At 52.2% G+C, this 17,845-nt stretch overlaps 3 protein-coding genes across 23 annotated transcripts in view; 1 reads left to right on the top strand and 2 right to left on the bottom strand.

Moving 5' to 3' along the window:
• Positions 1-2,108, bottom strand: part of Ewsr1 (EWS RNA-binding protein 1) — a 28,572-nt gene extending 26,464 nt beyond the window's left edge. For 6 of the 8 annotated variants that reach the window (XM_087582588.1, XM_087582586.1, XM_087582584.1 and 3 more), the window contains exon 1: positions 2,041-2,108. Coding sequence is in view for 6 of the 8 variants with exons in the window: in XM_087582584.1 (XP_087438710.1) it covers positions 2,041-2,053 (13 nt within the window). In the remaining 2 variants the exon portion in view is untranslated. 8 annotated transcript variants of the gene reach the window in all.
• A 60-nt stretch (positions 2,109-2,168) lies between these two features.
• On the top strand, positions 2,169-8,328 carry Rhbdd3 (rhomboid domain containing 3). 10 transcript variants are annotated; one of them, XR_015636548.1, is made up of 9 exons: positions 2,169-2,287; positions 2,775-2,922; positions 3,426-3,629; positions 4,841-4,877; positions 5,416-5,605; positions 6,297-6,680; positions 7,385-7,551; positions 7,638-7,922; positions 8,008-8,328. XR_015636548.1 is itself a non-coding variant. In XM_087582592.1 (9 exons), exons 5-9 carry the CDS (start codon positions 5,458-5,460, stop codon positions 8,183-8,185), a joined length of 1,158 nt encoding a protein of 385 aa, XP_087438718.1. In that variant the 5' UTR covers positions 2,169-2,287; positions 2,775-2,922; positions 3,426-3,629; positions 4,841-4,877; positions 5,416-5,457; the 3' UTR covers positions 8,186-8,328. The 10 variants fall into 10 exon arrangements, 7 of the variants coding, with proteins under 7 accessions (XP_087438718.1, XP_087438717.1, XP_087438720.1 ...); XM_087582592.1 differs by having other exon boundaries at positions 7,389-7,551; XR_015636547.1 differs by having other exon boundaries at positions 2,234-2,361.
• Positions 8,329-8,523: 195 nt separating this feature from the next.
• The window catches only part of Emid1 (EMI domain containing 1), a 42,999-nt gene continuing 33,677 nt past the window's right edge, over positions 8,524-17,845 (bottom strand). Inside the window, exons 14-16 of one of the 5 annotated variants that reach the window (XR_015636809.1) lie at positions 13,096-13,180; positions 11,905-11,995; positions 8,524-9,268 (exon numbers count right to left, since the gene is read on the bottom strand). Coding sequence is in view for 4 of the 5 variants with exons in the window: in NM_001401620.1 (NP_001388549.1) it covers positions 9,005-9,268 (264 nt within the window). In the remaining variant the exon portion in view is untranslated. 5 annotated transcript variants of the gene reach the window in all.

The following is a 17,845-nucleotide window of genomic DNA, read 5'->3' on the forward strand; positions in this document are numbered from 1 at the left end:
CAGACTGAGGGGCTATGATGTAGGGTAGGGGCCATCCTAGAATGCCAGTAATGTTTTACTATTTGTTTTGACAGTTATTTAAATACTGTAATTCTGCTTTACTGGACAACCTCTGTAGTTACTATTCTACAAGATACAGGTGAGGGGAAACCATTATTCCTCTAAAGCAATGACTTGCTTCAGGGCCTTCATTAGCCAAACTGAAAAAATTTGAAGGTTTGGGCTACTTAATACATTAAAAAGCTAGCAAGGGTAACTTTGTTGGGACCAAAAAATGTTGCTCTAAGAACTGAAGGGCTCAAGAAAATAATTTTATTTTTTCTGAGACAGGATTGCTCTGTGTAGCCCTGGTTGTTCTCGAACTCAAGAGACCAACCTCTGCCTTCCCAGCCCTGGCACCAAAGGTGTGCGTCACCACTGCCTAAAGTCAATTAAACCTTTTAAAAGGTCTAAAACTAAACTATGTTTTTTCATAGTTTAGACTACCAAAGACTACCAAATCTTAAATAAAGTTCCTTCAACAGGGCCAGGACTGTGGGTGTAGAACAGCACGCTTTTAAACTCGAATTTGGTTCACGGTGCTTATCTGCACTTGCTGATAACAAAGATGACTAAAAAGTGGCAATGATCTATGAAGCAGAAAACCTGCCATTGTTTTCTTGGGCTTTAGAGGCTAAAAGGTCCACGAAAGCATTTTTTCACTAAGATACAGTAGGCTGTAGTAGAATCTCCTATCGTCTCTTGGGGACACTTTGAGTAGCCTGGTACCAAAAGCCACCTGTTTACTAACTACATCGTTTGCTTCGTCAAATTGTGATGCTGGATGCTTTCCTAAGCCAAATGAAGGACCCCAGAGCTTTTCTTGTCTTCCCCCTCGCTTTCTCCTACTGCCTCCAAGGCCACATTTTCAGACCACAGATCCCCCCAGAAGCGAAAACAAACAACCAAAACCCGCCTCCGTGCCAGTTAACTGTGTGCCGAACTGCAGGTGAAGGCTAGGCTACACTTATTCCCTCGTTAAGGACCACAACATCCATCACATCCTCCAGTTCCCGCCGTGGACTTTCCAAGTCCGCTATGGGTCTCTTTTCCCTGCCCTCAATAGGACCAAGAAATAAATCAGCCTGCTAGCTTAATGAGCAGGCCTGTAGAAACGTGGGGGCCGAGGCTTTTCTGTTACTCCTGGAGCAAAGATGCTAGAAATTTCTTTCTGGAAAGATTCTCCTCTCCGGATCCAGACGGACCTTGTTATACAACCAATCCCCCACGCCGTTCGCTGAGAAAGGGACACTGGGAAGCTACTGCTTTTTGGGTAAGGAAGGAGGTGGAGTTAACACATAAAACCGAAGCCTCCGAGTCGGGAGGACGAAGATTTGGGGGCGCCAACTAGATCTAAAAGACCCAGCAAGCCAGCGCTGGGCTTGAGCTGGGAGCCCTCCAGGGGGCAGCTTGGTAGCGCCGGGCCCGGACAGGCCTGGAGGATAATGGGGCTCCTCATAAGCCGGCGCCCCTCAGCTTACACGTTCGCGACGTTTTTTTGTTTGCTTTTTATCTGAGTTTCTACACAATAAACACTTGCCCCTAGGCTAGCGATAGGAGGAGAGGTGACACGGAAACCGGCCACGGCTTCTCGAGCCGCCATCAGACACCTCGCTTCACGCGCCTTAGGGGTGATGAGGTCCAGGCCCAGCCGCGGTCCCCTTTGGGCCTCAGAGACCGTAGGCCCCGCCCACGTGGCGAGAGACCGGGCGCACCAGCACCGACAACCGCCACACAAAAGAGGCCAAGACGGGCTCCGCACGCCCCAGCTACCGCGAGGCCCTCGCGCGCAACGCGGGCACCGGAAGGTTCCAGAACCAGTCCGCCTAGTGGGGGGGAGGGGAAGGGAACGCGGACCCCCCGAGCTCGTCGGGCCACGGCGGGAACTCCAACCCCTATCGGCAACTCCACTGAGTCATTCCTGCCACCCCCAGAGACAAGCGCCCCCCAGTTTGAGCGTCCCAGCTGTGGCCGGCGCGACCGCGATCCCACTCCACTTACCCGTGGACGCCATTTTCTCTCCTTCCTCCTCGTTCTCTCAACGTCCGTCTCCCTCTCGCGTTCCCCCTAGGCGCCGCACTGCGCAGGCGCGAAACCCGCAACCTCGGACGCTACCATAGGGCCAGGCCACGGGGGTGGGCGAAGAGAAACGAGCCGGCGATATCCGGCTCTTTGCTCCCGAAACCGTTGACCCAATCCTCTCCAAAGAGCCGGACGTGACGCGTGGTCTAAAAAAGGCACCTCAGGGGTCAGCGCGCTAGTGAGCGAGTGTTCCCAACAAACCCGAGGGATCCTCTGCACGAGGCTTGGTGGCTTGGAATGGTTAGGCCCGCTGGCTCTAGGGACCGTCTCTGAAGAGTCTGCCCTGGAGGGAGACGGAGGCTGGCGGGAGGGCTGGGGGAAGGGATCCCGGCCTGGCACAACTGCTGACTAATCGGCAGGCGGGATCACGCGCCTGTGTGTGCGCGCAGCGGGCTCGGGGCACCTAGGTCTCGGCCTAGTGCGGGCGGCCAGGCTACCGGGCGGGCCCCCCACCTCGGTTTTCCAGGGTGGGTGGGGGTGGGGAGGACGAGCTCCCCAGGACCTTGGACGCGTGGCCTGAGCGGGCGGGGGAGGGGAATGAGGTCCGTCTGCTTGGGAGGGAGGCCGGGAATGCCGCGCCCGACCCCAGTAACGGTCGGAGTCCAGAAGCCCTATAATCATCCATCCTTCAACTCATACCCTTGTCTTAACAGAAAACTCAGGCCCAAGAAATTGAGTACTTCCCCTAGAGTTACAAAGCTGAATCCGACCCAGACCCCGGGACTCCCCTCTCTGTGCTCCACCCGGAAGCTTCTCCACTGTCCTTGATTTCCCATTCTGTCCTCCTGGCTTCCCAGTAAGGTAGGCAGGGTGTGACGATGCATAGCTCTGAGAGGTCTCTGACCAGGGTTCCAGAAGGACACTGAGGCCGATTGTTGGCGAGCGGGTTTCTTTTTTTTTTTTTTTTTTTTTTTAATCTTAAGAGTCACTGACACGGTGGACAAACACAGACAAACATTAGCATGGCATGGCGGGCGAGGACTCTGAAGAAACCAGGGTCCATGTGGGAGAAGTAGGCGTGTCACGCCTTTCTGAGGATGGGCGTGGTTTCACCGCTGAAGCTTATGGCTGGCGGCAGGAATGGAAGGGAGCGGGGAGCCGGATGTGTAGCCGCCAGTTTCCCATTTGATGTAAAATCACCTCCTTCAGGTGAGAGATCCAGGCACCCGCGTCTGTTAGCTAACGACTCACAGTGTCTTAATAGGGGCCCGTCAGAATCTGAATGGGGAAAGGTTTGTATTGTGTTCTAGGAGGAGTAGCTGGATTCATTTGATTCTTAACAAGTACCATTTTATTAATTGAAGATATGGTTGGAGGAGTGTTACCGGCTTGCCTATGATGTATGAGACCCTAGTTTCCATTCCTATCGCCAAGAAAGAGAAGAGACTGGTCCAGAGGACTCGAGGCCCAGTTCTGTATGTCCATGGACCTGTCCCTTAGTGCCCAGGGATGGAATGGTTGTGAGAAGGTGCAAGAGGAAGCTTCATTTTAGGTGACCCTGCCTCCAGGTAAGGGTGAAATTTGCCTGCTTTTCCTAACTTCAACCCAGTACCACAGGTGAATGGTGGAGTTCACCCCAGCAGGACCTGGGGCTATGCTAATAGGTCTTTCATCGAGCCTTGAGTAGGCAGGAGTTCTAGGGAGTCTGGAGACAAGCCATTTGAGTATGGGGAAAGCCAAACTTTGCCTATTAGGATAAACTTCACAATGTGGGAAGGGGACATTCGCAATTCCGAGTGAGTAGGAGATGGCCTACTGAGGGATGTAGGAAAGACCAATGCGGGCAGAGGGGATTTTCACAGTTGGCAAATGTGAGGGGAAAAGCCTTCGCAAGGAAGCTAAGCCCAGAATCAGCTCAGTAGGAGGCTCAGAGGACTGCCCCGGGGTGGTACCGGGCCTGGAGGAAGGGCTGTGTGCGAGGAGAGACGGGGAGAGAAGCTTTGCTGTAAGGGTAGGGAATAGCCATGGGGTCAGAGCTTCGACCAGCTGCGCCTCCTTTACTCATAAATTATCTATGCCTCCCTAAGTAATGAAATGGTGCTTTGGGTTTGTTTAAGAAGAGCTGGGGGCCGAACCAGGAGCGAAGGTGCAGATTTGTGACCCAGCACTGAAAGCCTAGTTAGAGATGGGAGCCTCTCACATCCCAGTCTGGAGTTCTGTGAAGAGATTTGTTTAAAACAACAACAAAACTTTAAAAAGGAGAAAATTGTGTCAGAACCAGCATTTGACAGACTAGGAAACTTGCCCAAGGACATACAGCAGAAAGCTGCCGTAGACACTGGAATATCCTTTGCAAAATGAGGCTAGGACCAAGGGTAGGGAGCAAATGGTGTGGCAGCTGTAAATCACCTTGTGACGCTTGCAATGTGGGCCTCCTGTGGCTCCACCTCCAACCCCCGTTGCTTGTCCCGTTAGCGCCTCAGCCCCTCCCTACTCAAGGCCACCTGAGGCCATCAGGACTCCCTAAGGCTGGGAACTCTGGAAAGGAGGCTGGAGCTGAGGGGCTACAGCTGGTCTTGACTTTGCCATTCCCAGGGGGAATATACCCATCTTTTAGGCAGTGAATGACCCCAATTCAGCTTGTCTGGTCCTGTATCTTCCATTAAGACTTAAGGCCCATCAGACTCTGTTTTGCTTTTTTTGAACCTGGGTCTCATGTCACCCAGGCTGGGTTTTTTAACTTAAGAGCTCCTAAATTTTTCTTTTATTCTTTTTACAGTACTGGGAAACAAATCCAGCTGCCTATGTATGGCTAGGTAAGCACATCACCACTGATCCGCATCTCTAATGACCTTGAACTCCAGTTCCCTTGTCTCCTCCTTCTGGGTGCAGGGATCACTGGTGTGCACGACCACCCTGGCCCCATCAGGACATTAATTAGGAATGGCCCAGGCCCTTCTCAGACATGTGGGCAGGTAGGATAGAAAGGTGGCTAATAAGAACACAGGTTGGGACTTGAGCCACTACAGCCAAGCTATTGGACCTGCCTCTGCTGGTTCAGTTTCTGCCTCTATAAAATGGGGTCATTGGGAGCTGGAGAGATGACTCAGCAGTTAAGAACACCGCTCTTCCCGAGGTCCTGAGTTCACTTCCTAGCAACCACATGGTGGCTCTCAGCCATCTGTAATAGGATTCAATGCCCTCTTCTGATGTGTCTGAAGACAGCTATAGTGTACTCATATAAATAAAATAAATAAATCAAAAACAAAAAAACTGGGTCATGGGTAAAGTAATTGAGAGGGAGTCAGATAAAAGCAGCAAAAATAATTTGCTACTGTTTTTGTTTATTGCTAGCATCCAGCCTCAGGACCACCTTTGACCACCATCAACAAAGCTATGCATGCCTGGGACCCCCCTGCCTCACTGTCCCGGGCACTACCCCTCGCTTCCTCGGTCCTGATGCTGCTGCTGAGCTGCCTGTGGTTGCTGGGGGCTGGCCCCAGCCTCAGGTTGGCTCCAGAGCTGCTAACGGAACCCTGGCAGGGTGAGCACTGGCTGCATGAACCTTGAAGGAAGCTAGAGACTTACTCTAGGACCCGAAACCAGTTAGTGGCATTAGTGTGGCCCTTACGGTGCCTATACAGGGGTAGGACAGAGTGTCCCAGGCGGGAAAGGTTAGTGTTCAGACATGCCCAGCTCATCCTCCGTGGGTGGAGACAGAGGGCCGAGGATCCTGTAAGGCACGGAGGTGAGAGGGAAGCTGTGGGTAGGGGTCCTGTAGCATCCCGTTCTGACCGCTCTCCCTGGAAGTAAGGTTTTCAGCCACACACACACTTCCTACACACTTGCCTCCGGTTTACATTTTAGGAACCCAAATGCTCAGGGAGGTGTAGAGATTTTTTTCTAAGGTCATGCAGCTCTGTGGGAGTGGGTGGTTCTCGCAGGCAGTTTTTATTAGAACTAGTGTTATTAACCGGATGTAAAAGAGATTTGGTAAATGTGACAGGCAGCTTCACTGTGCCTGGGACATAGCGACACGCAAGAGTTGGTTGCTGTATGTCGGTTGGCTTTAATGTAACCAGAGAGTAGCTGTGCTGTGGAGAACACTTTGGTGTTTTCTACCAGTGATTAGGTAGTGACATTTGACATCCTAGCTCCTGGGTAGGAAGGCTGCCATACCAGGTGACCCTAGTAAAGGGCAATCCATCCCTCTGACCTGACCCTCTTGTTCCCAGTGCACCGGCTGCTGACCCATGCTCTGGGCCACACTGCACTGCCTGGCCTGCTCCTGAGCCTGCTGCTCCTGCCCACTCTGGGCTGGTGGCAGGAGTGTCATCTGGGCACTCTGCGCTTCCTGCACAACTCCGCCGTGCTTGCCCTGGCTACTGGGCTGCTGGCTGTGCTGCTGGCAGGCCTTGGCCTGTCCAGTGCAGCTGGAGGCTGTGGATATATGCCTGTCCATCTAGCCATGCTGGCAGGGCAGAGTTACTACCCAGGATGGCCTCAGAGGACCCTGCCACCATGGCTGCTACCATGGCTGCTGCTGGCCCTGACCCTGCTGCTCAGCTCTGAGCCACCCTTCCTGCAGCTCCTTTGTGGCCTTCTTGCTGGCCTAGCCTGTATCCTTTGCCTGAGCCCAGGGACCACATGAACCTGTAGCTGGTCCTCTTGGGTGCCTTGGAAAGAGGCACCAGGTATTCATTCTAAGCAGTGCTATCTTTTGAGCAATGCTGTGGGCTGGGGGACAGGGCTCTTGGCCAAGTGAAGGTAGGTGTCCTTTATAATCAAAGGGCCCTATGAGATGCTTGGGAGAGCCGAAGGGATTCTAGAAGTCAGTAGCCTGGGTCCTGTGTGGAGGTGGCATCAAAGCTAAGGTGAGCAGGCGAGGTATAGGGCATAACTGAAAGGAAGGCTCAGCGTGGGAGCCAGCCTGGGGCTCTCTGGAACAGAGTGCCAACTTAGGCCCATGGTGCAGGTTCTTAAACATAAGCTTTGCTCCCAAGATATGGGAAAATAGCTACCCAGAGAACAGGCTGAACCATACAGCCATTCAGGCAATCACGGGGTCATTTCAGAATGTAGACACCAGTCACTCAAGTCTGCTGACAGTAGCATCTGTCTTCAGGCACAGAGGATCTGGGAACAGGCTTCTGAGGTGGACAACTAGTTTCAGGCAGTGCATTTTGTTCTCTGCTTCAGCTGTTGACGTGAGTGAAAATGTGATCCTGAGAGATGTAGCAAGGCAAGACACACGGGGATACCTGCACATTCCCTTTCCTCCTTCATTTTGTTTCTCCTTGACTAGCCGCCCTGCCCTGGGCAGGCAGATGCCGCTGGGGCCTTCCGGTGGCTGGAGCTCTCAGAGCGGAGACTGCAGGTGTTACAGGAAGGTGTCCTTTGCAGGACTCTGGCCGGGTGCTGGCCACTGAAACTCCTTCCCACCCCAGGCAGTCTGGGTGAGCTGCCTGTCACTTATCCTGCTGGAGTAAGGTGAGGGTAGTGCCAGGGGCTCAGCCTTGGATAGTGAAGTTGTGACAGTGGCTGGCAGTCCAGGCCATCCACCTTTGTCCCTACAGGCCTGCCACCCCTAGACCTCCTTACCTGGCTTCCTCAAGCTCCTGGCCTCACACTGATGGCTTTGCTCAGCTTCCACCAGGCCTGGGGCCTGGACAGCTGACCTGGAAGAACTCGGAGAGGGACTTGGACTGGGCTGGGCCCAGCTTTGCTTCAGCAACACCGATGTGGGCAGCCCTAGATGAGCAAATGCTACAGGAAGGGATCCAGGCCTCACTTCTTGATGTGTCAGTCCAGGGTTCCCAGAACACTCTGTGGTCACCAAAGCCCTCTGTGTCTTCTCTAAGGTAAGGCATAGTGGGCAGGGGGTGTGGCCTCCTGATGTGGGAACCATGCCACTCTTGACATTTCTTCCTTGTCCCCACCTCACAGGCTTCAGCAGCTACAGCATATGGGATTCCCCACTGAGCAGGCTGCGGTGGCCTTGGCAGCTACAGGGCGTGTAGAGGGGGCAGTGTCCCTGCTGGTGGAAGGGCTAGTGGATACCGAGGCCCTAGTGACTGAGGAGAGGAGTGGTCCAGCCCACTGCAAGGACACTGGGGTCTCATAGTCTAAGAAGAGAGTAGACCTGGCCTGAGTCCTTACCTGGTCTCCTGAGGGCTTGGTGGGGTCTTGAAAGCATCCTGGGGCAGGAGCAGGCCCCACCATGTTCCCCTGGTACTTTGTAAGAATAAAAGCTGGTGTGCTTTTCAACCTGCGTGTCAGTTATCATGTCTGGCTCCTCTGTGTTGGCATCAGGGAAGATGAAGGAGTGAGCAAGCAGTGACTTCATGGCTGATGCAGGAGGATGACTCCTGGTGTCCAGGACCACAGGGCTCCTGCCCTCATATCCTTGGCCTGGGTAGACCCTTTTGACTGCCCTGGGCAGCACATAGAGACCAAGCGGAGTGGAGTCAAGCAGGGATGTTTATTGTCCCATACATAGCAATCCATGGCATCCGCAGCAGACACTTGGAAGAGGAGTCCCTTCTACACATCCCATTCCCTCATGGGACATGGGAGCAGCGGGGGCCTGGGGTAGAACTGATGTAAGAAGCACCAACCATTCCGTTAGCAATTAAGCAGCCTGACTCAGGCGGAAACTCAGCACCAGAAAACGAGGGGCACACTGGACTCCCAAGGTTCTACAGGAGGGGACCTGAGGCTTCTGCCCCAATCCTTGCATGTCTGCAGGGCCAGGCAGTCCTTGGTCCCAACTGTAGGCAGCTGAGAGGACTGGAAGCCTCGTACCTCCATCTACCCCCTTCAGAGCCTCTTCACCCCATTTCACAGAGGGAACGAAGCCAGGTGCAAATGAGGCCTGACTTTGAGGCCCAGTCCCTGTTTAGTCTGTCATGTACAGGCTGCCATCACTGAGATCTGCCTACCCCTAAGACCAACATGGCACAGGGGTCCCTGAGGATAGTGATAAATAGGAACTGGCAGTCCCTGGCGGCAGCTGGTCAAGTCCAGGCTGGGGGAGGAAGCCTGGTGTTGAACCCCGAAGAGCCACCACCACCACCCTCTCAGCTCCTCTCGTTGCGTCTCCTGGGGGTGATGATCTGGTAGTTGGTTGGGTGTCCTCCCCTCTTGCCTCGAAGGAGGCTGGGGGTACCTGTGCCATCAGGGCCTGCCCCGGATCCCAAGTCTGGTTCTGCCGGAGGGAATAAGGAGAGAGGCTATGTCAGGGGGACATTCACATGGGGAACCCACTCTCTGCCCTGGGAGGTACCCTGGCACCCTAGAGATGGAACTGTAGGAAATACGGGTATCTAAAGGCTGGCTAGTACCTGCCCACAACCTCTTAGCCCCTAGCCCATTGAGAGTGCTTGGCTGCCTGATGTCTGATTTGATTAATTGGGATGGGTAGACTCACCACATAACACTCCCTGGGGTTTTTTTGTTGTTGGTTTTGTTTGTCAAGACAGGGTTTCTCTGTGCGACAGAACCTGGCTCCCCTGCATTTGATTTGTGGACCAGGCAGGCCTTAATTTCACAGAGATCCACCTGCCTCTGCTTCCGAGTGCTGGGATCCATGCGTCTGGCAGTGATCATTTTTTTGAGGTTTATTTGGAGTGAAGATGAATTCTGGATCATCCGAATGAAATAACTAAGCCAGCTGAGTTATTTTCCTCTTCCCTTGGGTTAAAGCACCATTTTGGAGGAAAGGGCTTAGTAGAGTCAGGCTTTGGCTCTGAGTAGCCTCAGAGGAACTGGACTCCGTCAGGGCCCCAGTTATCTGATTTCTAAAATTAAGGACATTTCAGACAGACTCTGAGGACCTAGGCAGCGCCAACAGAGATTGAAGTGGGTTCCTAAGGGAGTTGTGAGATCTGCCCTGACCTGTGCCCAAGCTGAACCCCAAGCGTAAACACAGTGTACTTGCCTCCTGAGAAAACTAATAACCTTCGAACCCAAGAAGCTCTTTTGTCCAGGAAGCCTATGAGTATCTGTTAGTACCCCATAAAGCCTGGGAGGTCAGGGTAAGCTATTTTCCCAGTAGGGGAGAGCCCCAGGATGGGTACTTGGCCAAACACCTCTCTGTTCCTAGGATGGGGACCACTTCTTACTGAAGGTGCTGCTTAGGGCCACTAATGGGGGCCTTGTACCTTTTCCGGGGGTTATCAAGTACGGCCAGGTAAGGATGGGGTTATGGTTGCTCTCCCCAGTTCTCTCCCTCTGTGCTCTCTGGCTGCCCCTCCTACTGCTGCACTGATACAGAGAGAACGGGGCACCAGAAAAAGTGCTGAGAATTTGAGATTTGGTTCTGGTCCCAGTGGTCCCTTAGGCCCCTGGGGGGCAAATGGGGGATGGAGGATGGGTGGCTAAGAGACTCAGGGTAGAGCTCTGCTCTGTCTCCCCTCCTAAGGCAGAGACAGGCTGGTGAGGTAGAAGGAGGTCTGGCAGATGTTTCTAGACTTGAGCGAAGCCACGTGGCTGGTGGGTGGGAATTAGAAACAGTCTGTAGGCACTTTTTTTTTTTTTTTTTTTTTGACAAAGTTTTGTTGAGTAGCCCAGATTGGCCTCAAACTTGCTATCCTGTCTCAGTCCCCCAGGGCTGGGCTCATAAACTTGTAGCCACCATTCCTGACTTGGACAACATTCACTCCAACCTCCAGGTCTTATTAGACTTCCTGTCAGGGTTGTCACTCTCCATATAGCAAAGCCAGGTATTTCCTATGACCCCACACAGGGTCCCCTCTTCTAAGAGGTCTCCAACGTCCTCAGGCACTCCCGAAGTCTCTACACTGACTGACGGATGGACAGACAGTTCCCTAGTGCCCGTGCGAGCCACGCTCAGATGGTGCTTCCCAGTTTGTTTTTTTTTTTTTTTGTTTTTTTTTTGGTTCTTTTTTTCGGAGCTGGGGACCGAACCCAGGGCCTTGCGCTTCCTAGGTAAGCGCTCTACCACTGAGCCAAATCCCCAGCCCCGGTGCTTCCCAGTTTTGATGAACAAAGGGTTGGTTTCGACCCTGCCTGTTTTCTGAAATCGAGGACATTTTCAGAGAGAATACTTAGGGCCTCAGACTTTAGATTAATAAGAGGGGATGGTGGCCATACTGTGGAAGCCTCTGGGCTGTCAGACAGGGGCTGGAGGGGGCAAATGTGGAACAGCCCACTCAGGGAATGGTTAGCCCCATCTCCCCACACAAGCTATGGGCTCCCTAGCCTCACTCCGGAAGCCAGGAGTGCAACTTCCTTTCAGGCTGCCTGTACCTGCCTTCTAGAACATTCCCTGTCCAGCTCCACCTCTTGGAAACCTTGAGGAAAACAACCCTGCAGACTTCTCAGCCTCTGTTCTTCCTCTGCTTGTTCACTCACCACGATGCTTGCCCTTCTGGTCTTCACTGAGGCGTTACCTCCAGGAAGCCCTCCTGAACTGTTTCCTCATGAACTGTCTCCTTCCCTCATGGTGATGACTGAACCCAGGGACTTGTACAAGTGAGGTAAATGCTCTACCATGCGGCCATGTCCCCGGCAGGGCAGAAGCATCATTAAATGCAGGGCTGTCACTTATCCCTTCTTAGCTTTCACTGCCAGTGCCATCCCCCTACCCCAGCTCTAAGCTGCACGAGGGCACGGCTATACCCGTTGGCTCTGTTGGAGCCTGTGCAGGTAGGTGACGGTCAGAGCAGGGAAGCCAGCTCATGTGCCAGGCTCCGTGTCCTTGAGTGGGAGGCTGCAAAGTGTCTTCTGGTTCACACCAAGCACCGTGGACATCTTCATGCCCAAGCCTGTCCCAGGCCCATCACGGGAGGGTTTGCCCCTGCCTGCCCGCCCTGCCGTTACCTGGCCAGATGATGGCTTCCAGCAGTGTGACCCGTCTGGCCAGGAGCTCCAGCTGAGCCTGCTGCTGTAGGAAGCTCTGTAAGCTAGGAGCCTGATGGAGGTCAAGAAGACAGACAGTGCGAGTCTGGTCTCTAAGGGCTGGGCTGGGCGCCAAGCGGGGAGAAGGCAGCCAGATGCTGACAGGCTTCAGGGCAGGAGTCTGGCCCAGTGTGCACTGGACCTCAGTGTCCCCTCATGAGAGAGGGAGAAAGGCTTGCCTAGCTCCTCAGGTAGCCAGGAGGATGGGAACCTGGAGGGTGGGTGACGGGCTAAGGGCTGGGCGCTCCTGAGCCCTGACAGGGAACTTAGGACACACCAGGACCACAGTGGCAACTGCAGGAGGGATACCTGGGGCCAGGAAAGCAGGCCCTGTAGGAGTCTCAATGGGAAGCTGGTCAGAACTGGCGAGTGCTCTATTATCCAGACTCCTCTGGGTCCTGAGTCTGCCTCTGTCACCCCCAGTTCCCTGCACTTTTGGAATCTAGCTGCATAACCTATTTTCCTGTAGGTCTGGAGACTGTCTCCATTGCCCATGACCTCTGTAGAGTTGAAGCCCGAGTGGAGTCTACATCCATCATCCTATGGGTTTGGGCTCTAATTGTATGACCCCTGACCCCAGTATAGCTAGAGTCTGGCTGTTACCCACAATCCCTTGCTGATTAGGTATTTGGTTTCTTTTCCTTTTCTTTTTCTTCTCTCTCTCTCTCTCTCTCTCTCTCTCTTCCTGTTGTTGTGTTTTGTTTTTCGAGACAGGGTTTCTCTGTGTAGCCCTGGCTGTCCTGGGACTCACTCTGTAGACCAGGCTGGCCTTGAGCTCACAGAGATCCACCTGCCTCTGCCTCCTGCGTGCTGGGATCAAAGGTGTGGGCCACCGTGCCCAGCTTAGGAGTCTGTTTTCATTGCCCATAATTTCTTGCAAATCTCATGTTGTCTCCAAGCTCTGTAAGTGACTACATCACCCACAATGCCTAGAGAGAGGCACAGGGATGAGTCCGGTGGAGAGCGGATCAATCATTCAGGGTTGGGTAGTCTCTGTAGCCTATGCTTCTTCAGCCTCAGAACTGGACTCAGGTGAGTTCCATCCCATGAAGGTTTGGGGGAGGCTGGTAAGCAGGGGCTGGGCTGGCTGGCCGTCTGTCTGTCTCTACTCACCATAGAGCCCAATCATTGTTTCCAAGATTAAAACCCTCTCAGCTAAAATCTTCAAAGCCTCGCGTAGTTGGTGCAACCCCTCCCCCTGTGGAGGAAAGAGACAGATGCAGCCGTGACGGGGGGCAGGGAGGGGACCCTGCAAAGCCTGCCAGTGGCCCATGCCCCACCCAGGACAAGCACCTGTACCACCTACCACAGCCCAGCACCCATGGACAGCTAGCCAAACAAGACCGAGGGGGACAGGATCGGGGCAAGGCAGGAGGAAGCGACCCCTGAACACTCTCTCAGAAAGTGCCAACTGATCCTAGTGTGCAAATTGTGCCACTCTGGAGGGCACCGATCTGCTTTCTCCACAGAAAGCCATATTGTTCTCAAGGTCCCGTGGCACCAAGTTTGACCTCTCACCCCCATCCACAGCCTCTGCTCAGTGCCTGTGACATCCTTGGGCCATCTGTACTCTGGGTGCGCTCTCTCTCTCTCTCTCTCTCTCTCTCTCTCTCTCTCTCTCTCTCTCTCTCTCTCTCCATTTTAAATTCTTTACATCTTTCTCTTGCTTCATTTTCTTCAAGTTGACTTTTTGTTTTAACCGGTCCTGTCAGCCTCACCCTAGCACTCTGACTCTGTCAGTGAAAGTAAGCGAGTTGCGAGTGATTCTGTTCATGCTAAAATGAGTATTAAGTGAAAATCAAAATGTTTGAATGGCATTGTTGCTTAAACTGAGGCTAATCTAAGGCTTGAGCCCAGTCCCTTCCTTCATTCAGGAAACCATTCGCCTCTCTGCCAAGACCATACCAGTCTCACATTCTGACCCACCGTGGTGAGCACCCTCAGCCCACCCCTCTCAGCACTGAAGGCGCCAGTGTGTTCCCGGGACTGTGGGTTCTCCAAGCTCCTTCCTTCAGACCTCCCAGGCCTAGGGTTCTCCACTGTCCCCAAGGGGAGGCTCATTTAGAGACCTCTCTTGGACTTCCTCCCAGTTTGTCCTTTCCTTCCCCAGCACAAGGTCCACGGTCTTACCTAACACATGCCCCCTCCCTAAACAACTTCCAACAGATATCAGGATGTTTGCGACAGCTATCTCACACCTGACAGCATCTAGAAGTCTCTTGGGGCTTAGCGTAGGGCAAGTGAAGGGTCACAAACACACATCTCCTTGTGTGTGTGTGTATGTGTGTGTGTGTGTGTGTATGTGTGTGCATGTGTATGTGTATGTGTGTGTTTGTGTATATGTGTGTGTGTTTGTGTGCGTGTGTATGTGTATGTATGTGTGTGTTTGTGAGTGTGTGTGTATGTGTGTTTGTGAGTGTGTGTATGTGTGTATGTATGTGTGTGTTTGTGTGTATGTGTGTGTATGTGTGTGTTTGTGTGTGTGTTTGTGTATGTGTGTGCGTGTGTGTGTATGTATGTGTGTGTGTATGTGTATGTGTGTGTGTTTGTGTGTGTATGTGTATGTATGTGTGTGTTTGTGTGTATGTGTGTGTATGTGTGTATGTATGTGTGTGTGTTTGTGTGCGTGTGTATGTGTATGTATGTGTGTGTTTGTGAGTGTGTGTGTATGTGTGTTTGTGAGTGTGTGTATGTGTGTATGTATGTGTGTGTGTTTGTGAGTGTGTGTATGTGTGTATGTATGTGTGTGTTTGTGTGTGTATGTATGTGTGTGTTTGTGTATGTGTGTGCGTGTGTTTGTGTATGTGCTGTGTGTGCGTGTGTGCGTGTGTGTTTGTGTGTGTGTATGTGTGTGCATGTGTATGTGTGTGTTTGTGTGTGTGCATGTGTGTGTAGAGGCCTGATCGTGCCAAAGTGTGCACATTGAGACATTGAGATCACAGGCTAACTTGTGGCCGCTTGTGTGTGGCCATCAGAGAACGGATCGAATGGATTGGATTCTTCTTCGTCATATGGGCGCTACAGCTTGAACTCACTCTCGTGTCAAGTGCCTTCCCCGCCGAGCCGCCCTCCAGGCCTCCCCACTGAAGTTTGCTTTCCGTTTTGCTTTTTGAGACAGGGTCTTAAGGTGCATCCAACACGTACAGTTTCATGTTCAGCTAGGCCGGCTGGCTATGGAGCTCCGCCTATCTCTAGTCCACAGTGCTAGCTAGGGTCACAGGCATATGTGCCACGCCTGACTTCTGGGTAGGAGCCGGGATCAGAACTCAGATCCTCTTGTTTGTATAGCAAGTGCTCTTACCCACTGAGCCATCCGCCCCACCTCCTCACGTGTATGCATATGTGGTGTGTGTATAGGCTTGTATACGGAGGCTCACGTGTGTATGCATACACACATGTACATGGACTGGAGGCTGGAAGGTGACATCTGAATTTTTCTCCTCCTTATTTATCGAGGCCTCAATTGAACCCAGAGTTTGCTCTGGTAATCCTGTTTCTGCCCTCCTAGCTTTGGAATTAGGGATGGTCTGCCCTGCCCACCCAGGATTTATGTGGATCCTGGAATCTAAACTCTGGTCCTCACTTCTGCTCTCTCTCCAGCTCCTCCCCCCCTTTTTTTCCTTTGAGATATAACATGACCCAGGTTAGCCTCAACCGCACAACAGTTCTGCCTCAGACTCCCATGTGCTGGAATTCCAGACATGAGCCCCTGTACTTGGCTTGCCCTCCAGCACTGAAGCAGTGGCTCTCCACAACGACATCTAAGCGATCGAGAGGTCTCCCAACGGATCAACTGAGTGTGTTCACTTCCTGGGGCTATTCCTTATGCTCCAGCTGTTCTATTAATATCATAAATAAAGATGGAGCTATTCTCGATCCACTGAACTTCCATTGCAGCCTGGGGTACTGGAGTCACTACAGGTCACATGCCAAAGTCACCCTTCTTCAGGTGTCATGGGAACAGGTTATGAAAATGGATGATCCTGGGGCTGGGGACACGGCTCAGTGGGAAGAGCACTTGGTTAGCGAGAATGAGGGGCCTGAATGCAGAGCTTCAGAATTCCCGTAAAAAGTCACCCAAGCTCCGGGGTTGGTGGCACACACCTTTACTCTCAGAACTTGGACGGCAGAGACAGGTGGATTATGATCTTGAGGCCAGCCTGGTCTACAGAGAAAGTTTTAGGACAGCCAGGGCTACACAGAGAAACCCTCTTGAAAAACAAACAAACAAGTAAACAAACACAAAAACAAAGAGAAAAGGAATACCGGGTGCCGGTAACCCCAGCAACCGGGCAGGTGTAGAGAAAGGTGGTTTGCTGGCTGCTAGCCTGGCTGCAAAATGTGAGCTCCCAGATCCAATCCCAGGGAGCAGGGCAGAGAAGGTTACACATGCACACACAAACACACTCATGTACACACGTGGGCATCAGATGGAGGGAGGGAGGGAGGGAGAGAGGGGGAGAGAGAGGGAGAGAGGGGGAGAGAGAGAGAGAGAGAGAGAGAGAGAGAGAGAGAGAGAGAGTGTTTACAGGCTGGAGAAACGGCTCAATGGCTGAAAGCACTTGCACTTCCAAAGGACCCAAGTTTGGGTCCTAGCACCCACTTCGGAGAGCTCACAATCACCTGTAACTAACTCCAGGTCTAGGGAATCTGTCACCCTCTCCTGGCTTCTTTAGATACCAACACACTTGTGATATACACTTTTACACACATGCACATAAATAAAAATAAATCTTAAAACATTTTAAAAGGTCGATTTTTTTTTTTTTAAAACACCATGAAGCCATTCCCAGCATGGACGATGGGCCAATGAGGTAAATCAAAGGGGATCTGGTCCCAGCAAGTGCTACTCAGAATGTTTATCTCCTTGGGAAGAAGCAGGTAGACAGATCTAGGACCACCAGTGAGAGGGGCAGGAAGCACATTCTAGGCTATGATGCAAGAACTGTGACAAACTGCAGTGTAGGAACCTTGCTCAGATCTTGGCTAAGTTTTTTTAAGAGTTTTTTTAATTTAATGTATATCTACATGTACACCTACAAGACAAAAGAGGGCCCAAGATTTCACTATAGATGGTTGTGAGCCACCATGTGGTTGCTGGGATTTGAACTCAGGACCTCTGGAAGAACAACCAGTGCTCTTCACCTCTAAGCCATCTCTCCGGCCCTTCGCTGAGATTTTTATTTATTCTTTTGTGTATAAATATTGCATCTGGGCTTGCACGAATGTTTGTGCACCATGTGTGAGCTGTGCCCACTGAGGCCAGAAGTCCTCTTGGCACTAGACTTACAGATCGAGGTGGGCTGTCACATGAGTAATAGAGGAGTCAAACTCAGGTCCTCAGTGAGGCCCCCAACCACTGAGCCGTCCGTCTCCCTGTTTGTGTTCCATGGGTGTTGTACTGGAGATAAAGCCTCAAACATACCAGCTTCTCTACCACTGAGATTTATCCCAGCCCCCTCCCTTTTACTGTGAGAATATTATATATTCTCTGACGAGATCTCACTAACTTGTCCAGGCTGGCCTTGAACTTGCGATCCTATTGTCTCAGTCTCCTGAGCAGCTGGGATTACAGGTTTTTATACCAGTCCCAGCTCTGCCTCCCTCCCTTCACAGCCAAGGCAGCGCCCAAGGTCCCCAGACTCCACTGACCACTGTCGGCCTTGCTGCCTGTCAGTGCTCCCACTTAAAGGCCCATGGCCTCCGGAGTTCTTTTCTGTTTCCAATCCATTCTCCAAGTTGGCGTTCAGAAACATACTTTGCAAACAAAACCCTGACCATACCACTCCTTGTATTCTTTAATTTTTTTTAAAAAAAATCTTAATTTTTGAGATCCTTCAGTATCTCACTCTGAAGCCCAGGT

This window comes from Rattus norvegicus, chromosome 14 (genome assembly GCF_021556685.1).
Source record: "Rattus norvegicus strain SHRSP/BbbUtx chromosome 14, alternate assembly SHRSP_T2T, whole genome shotgun sequence".
NCBI lineage: Eukaryota > Metazoa > Chordata > Mammalia > Rodentia > Muridae > Rattus > Rattus norvegicus.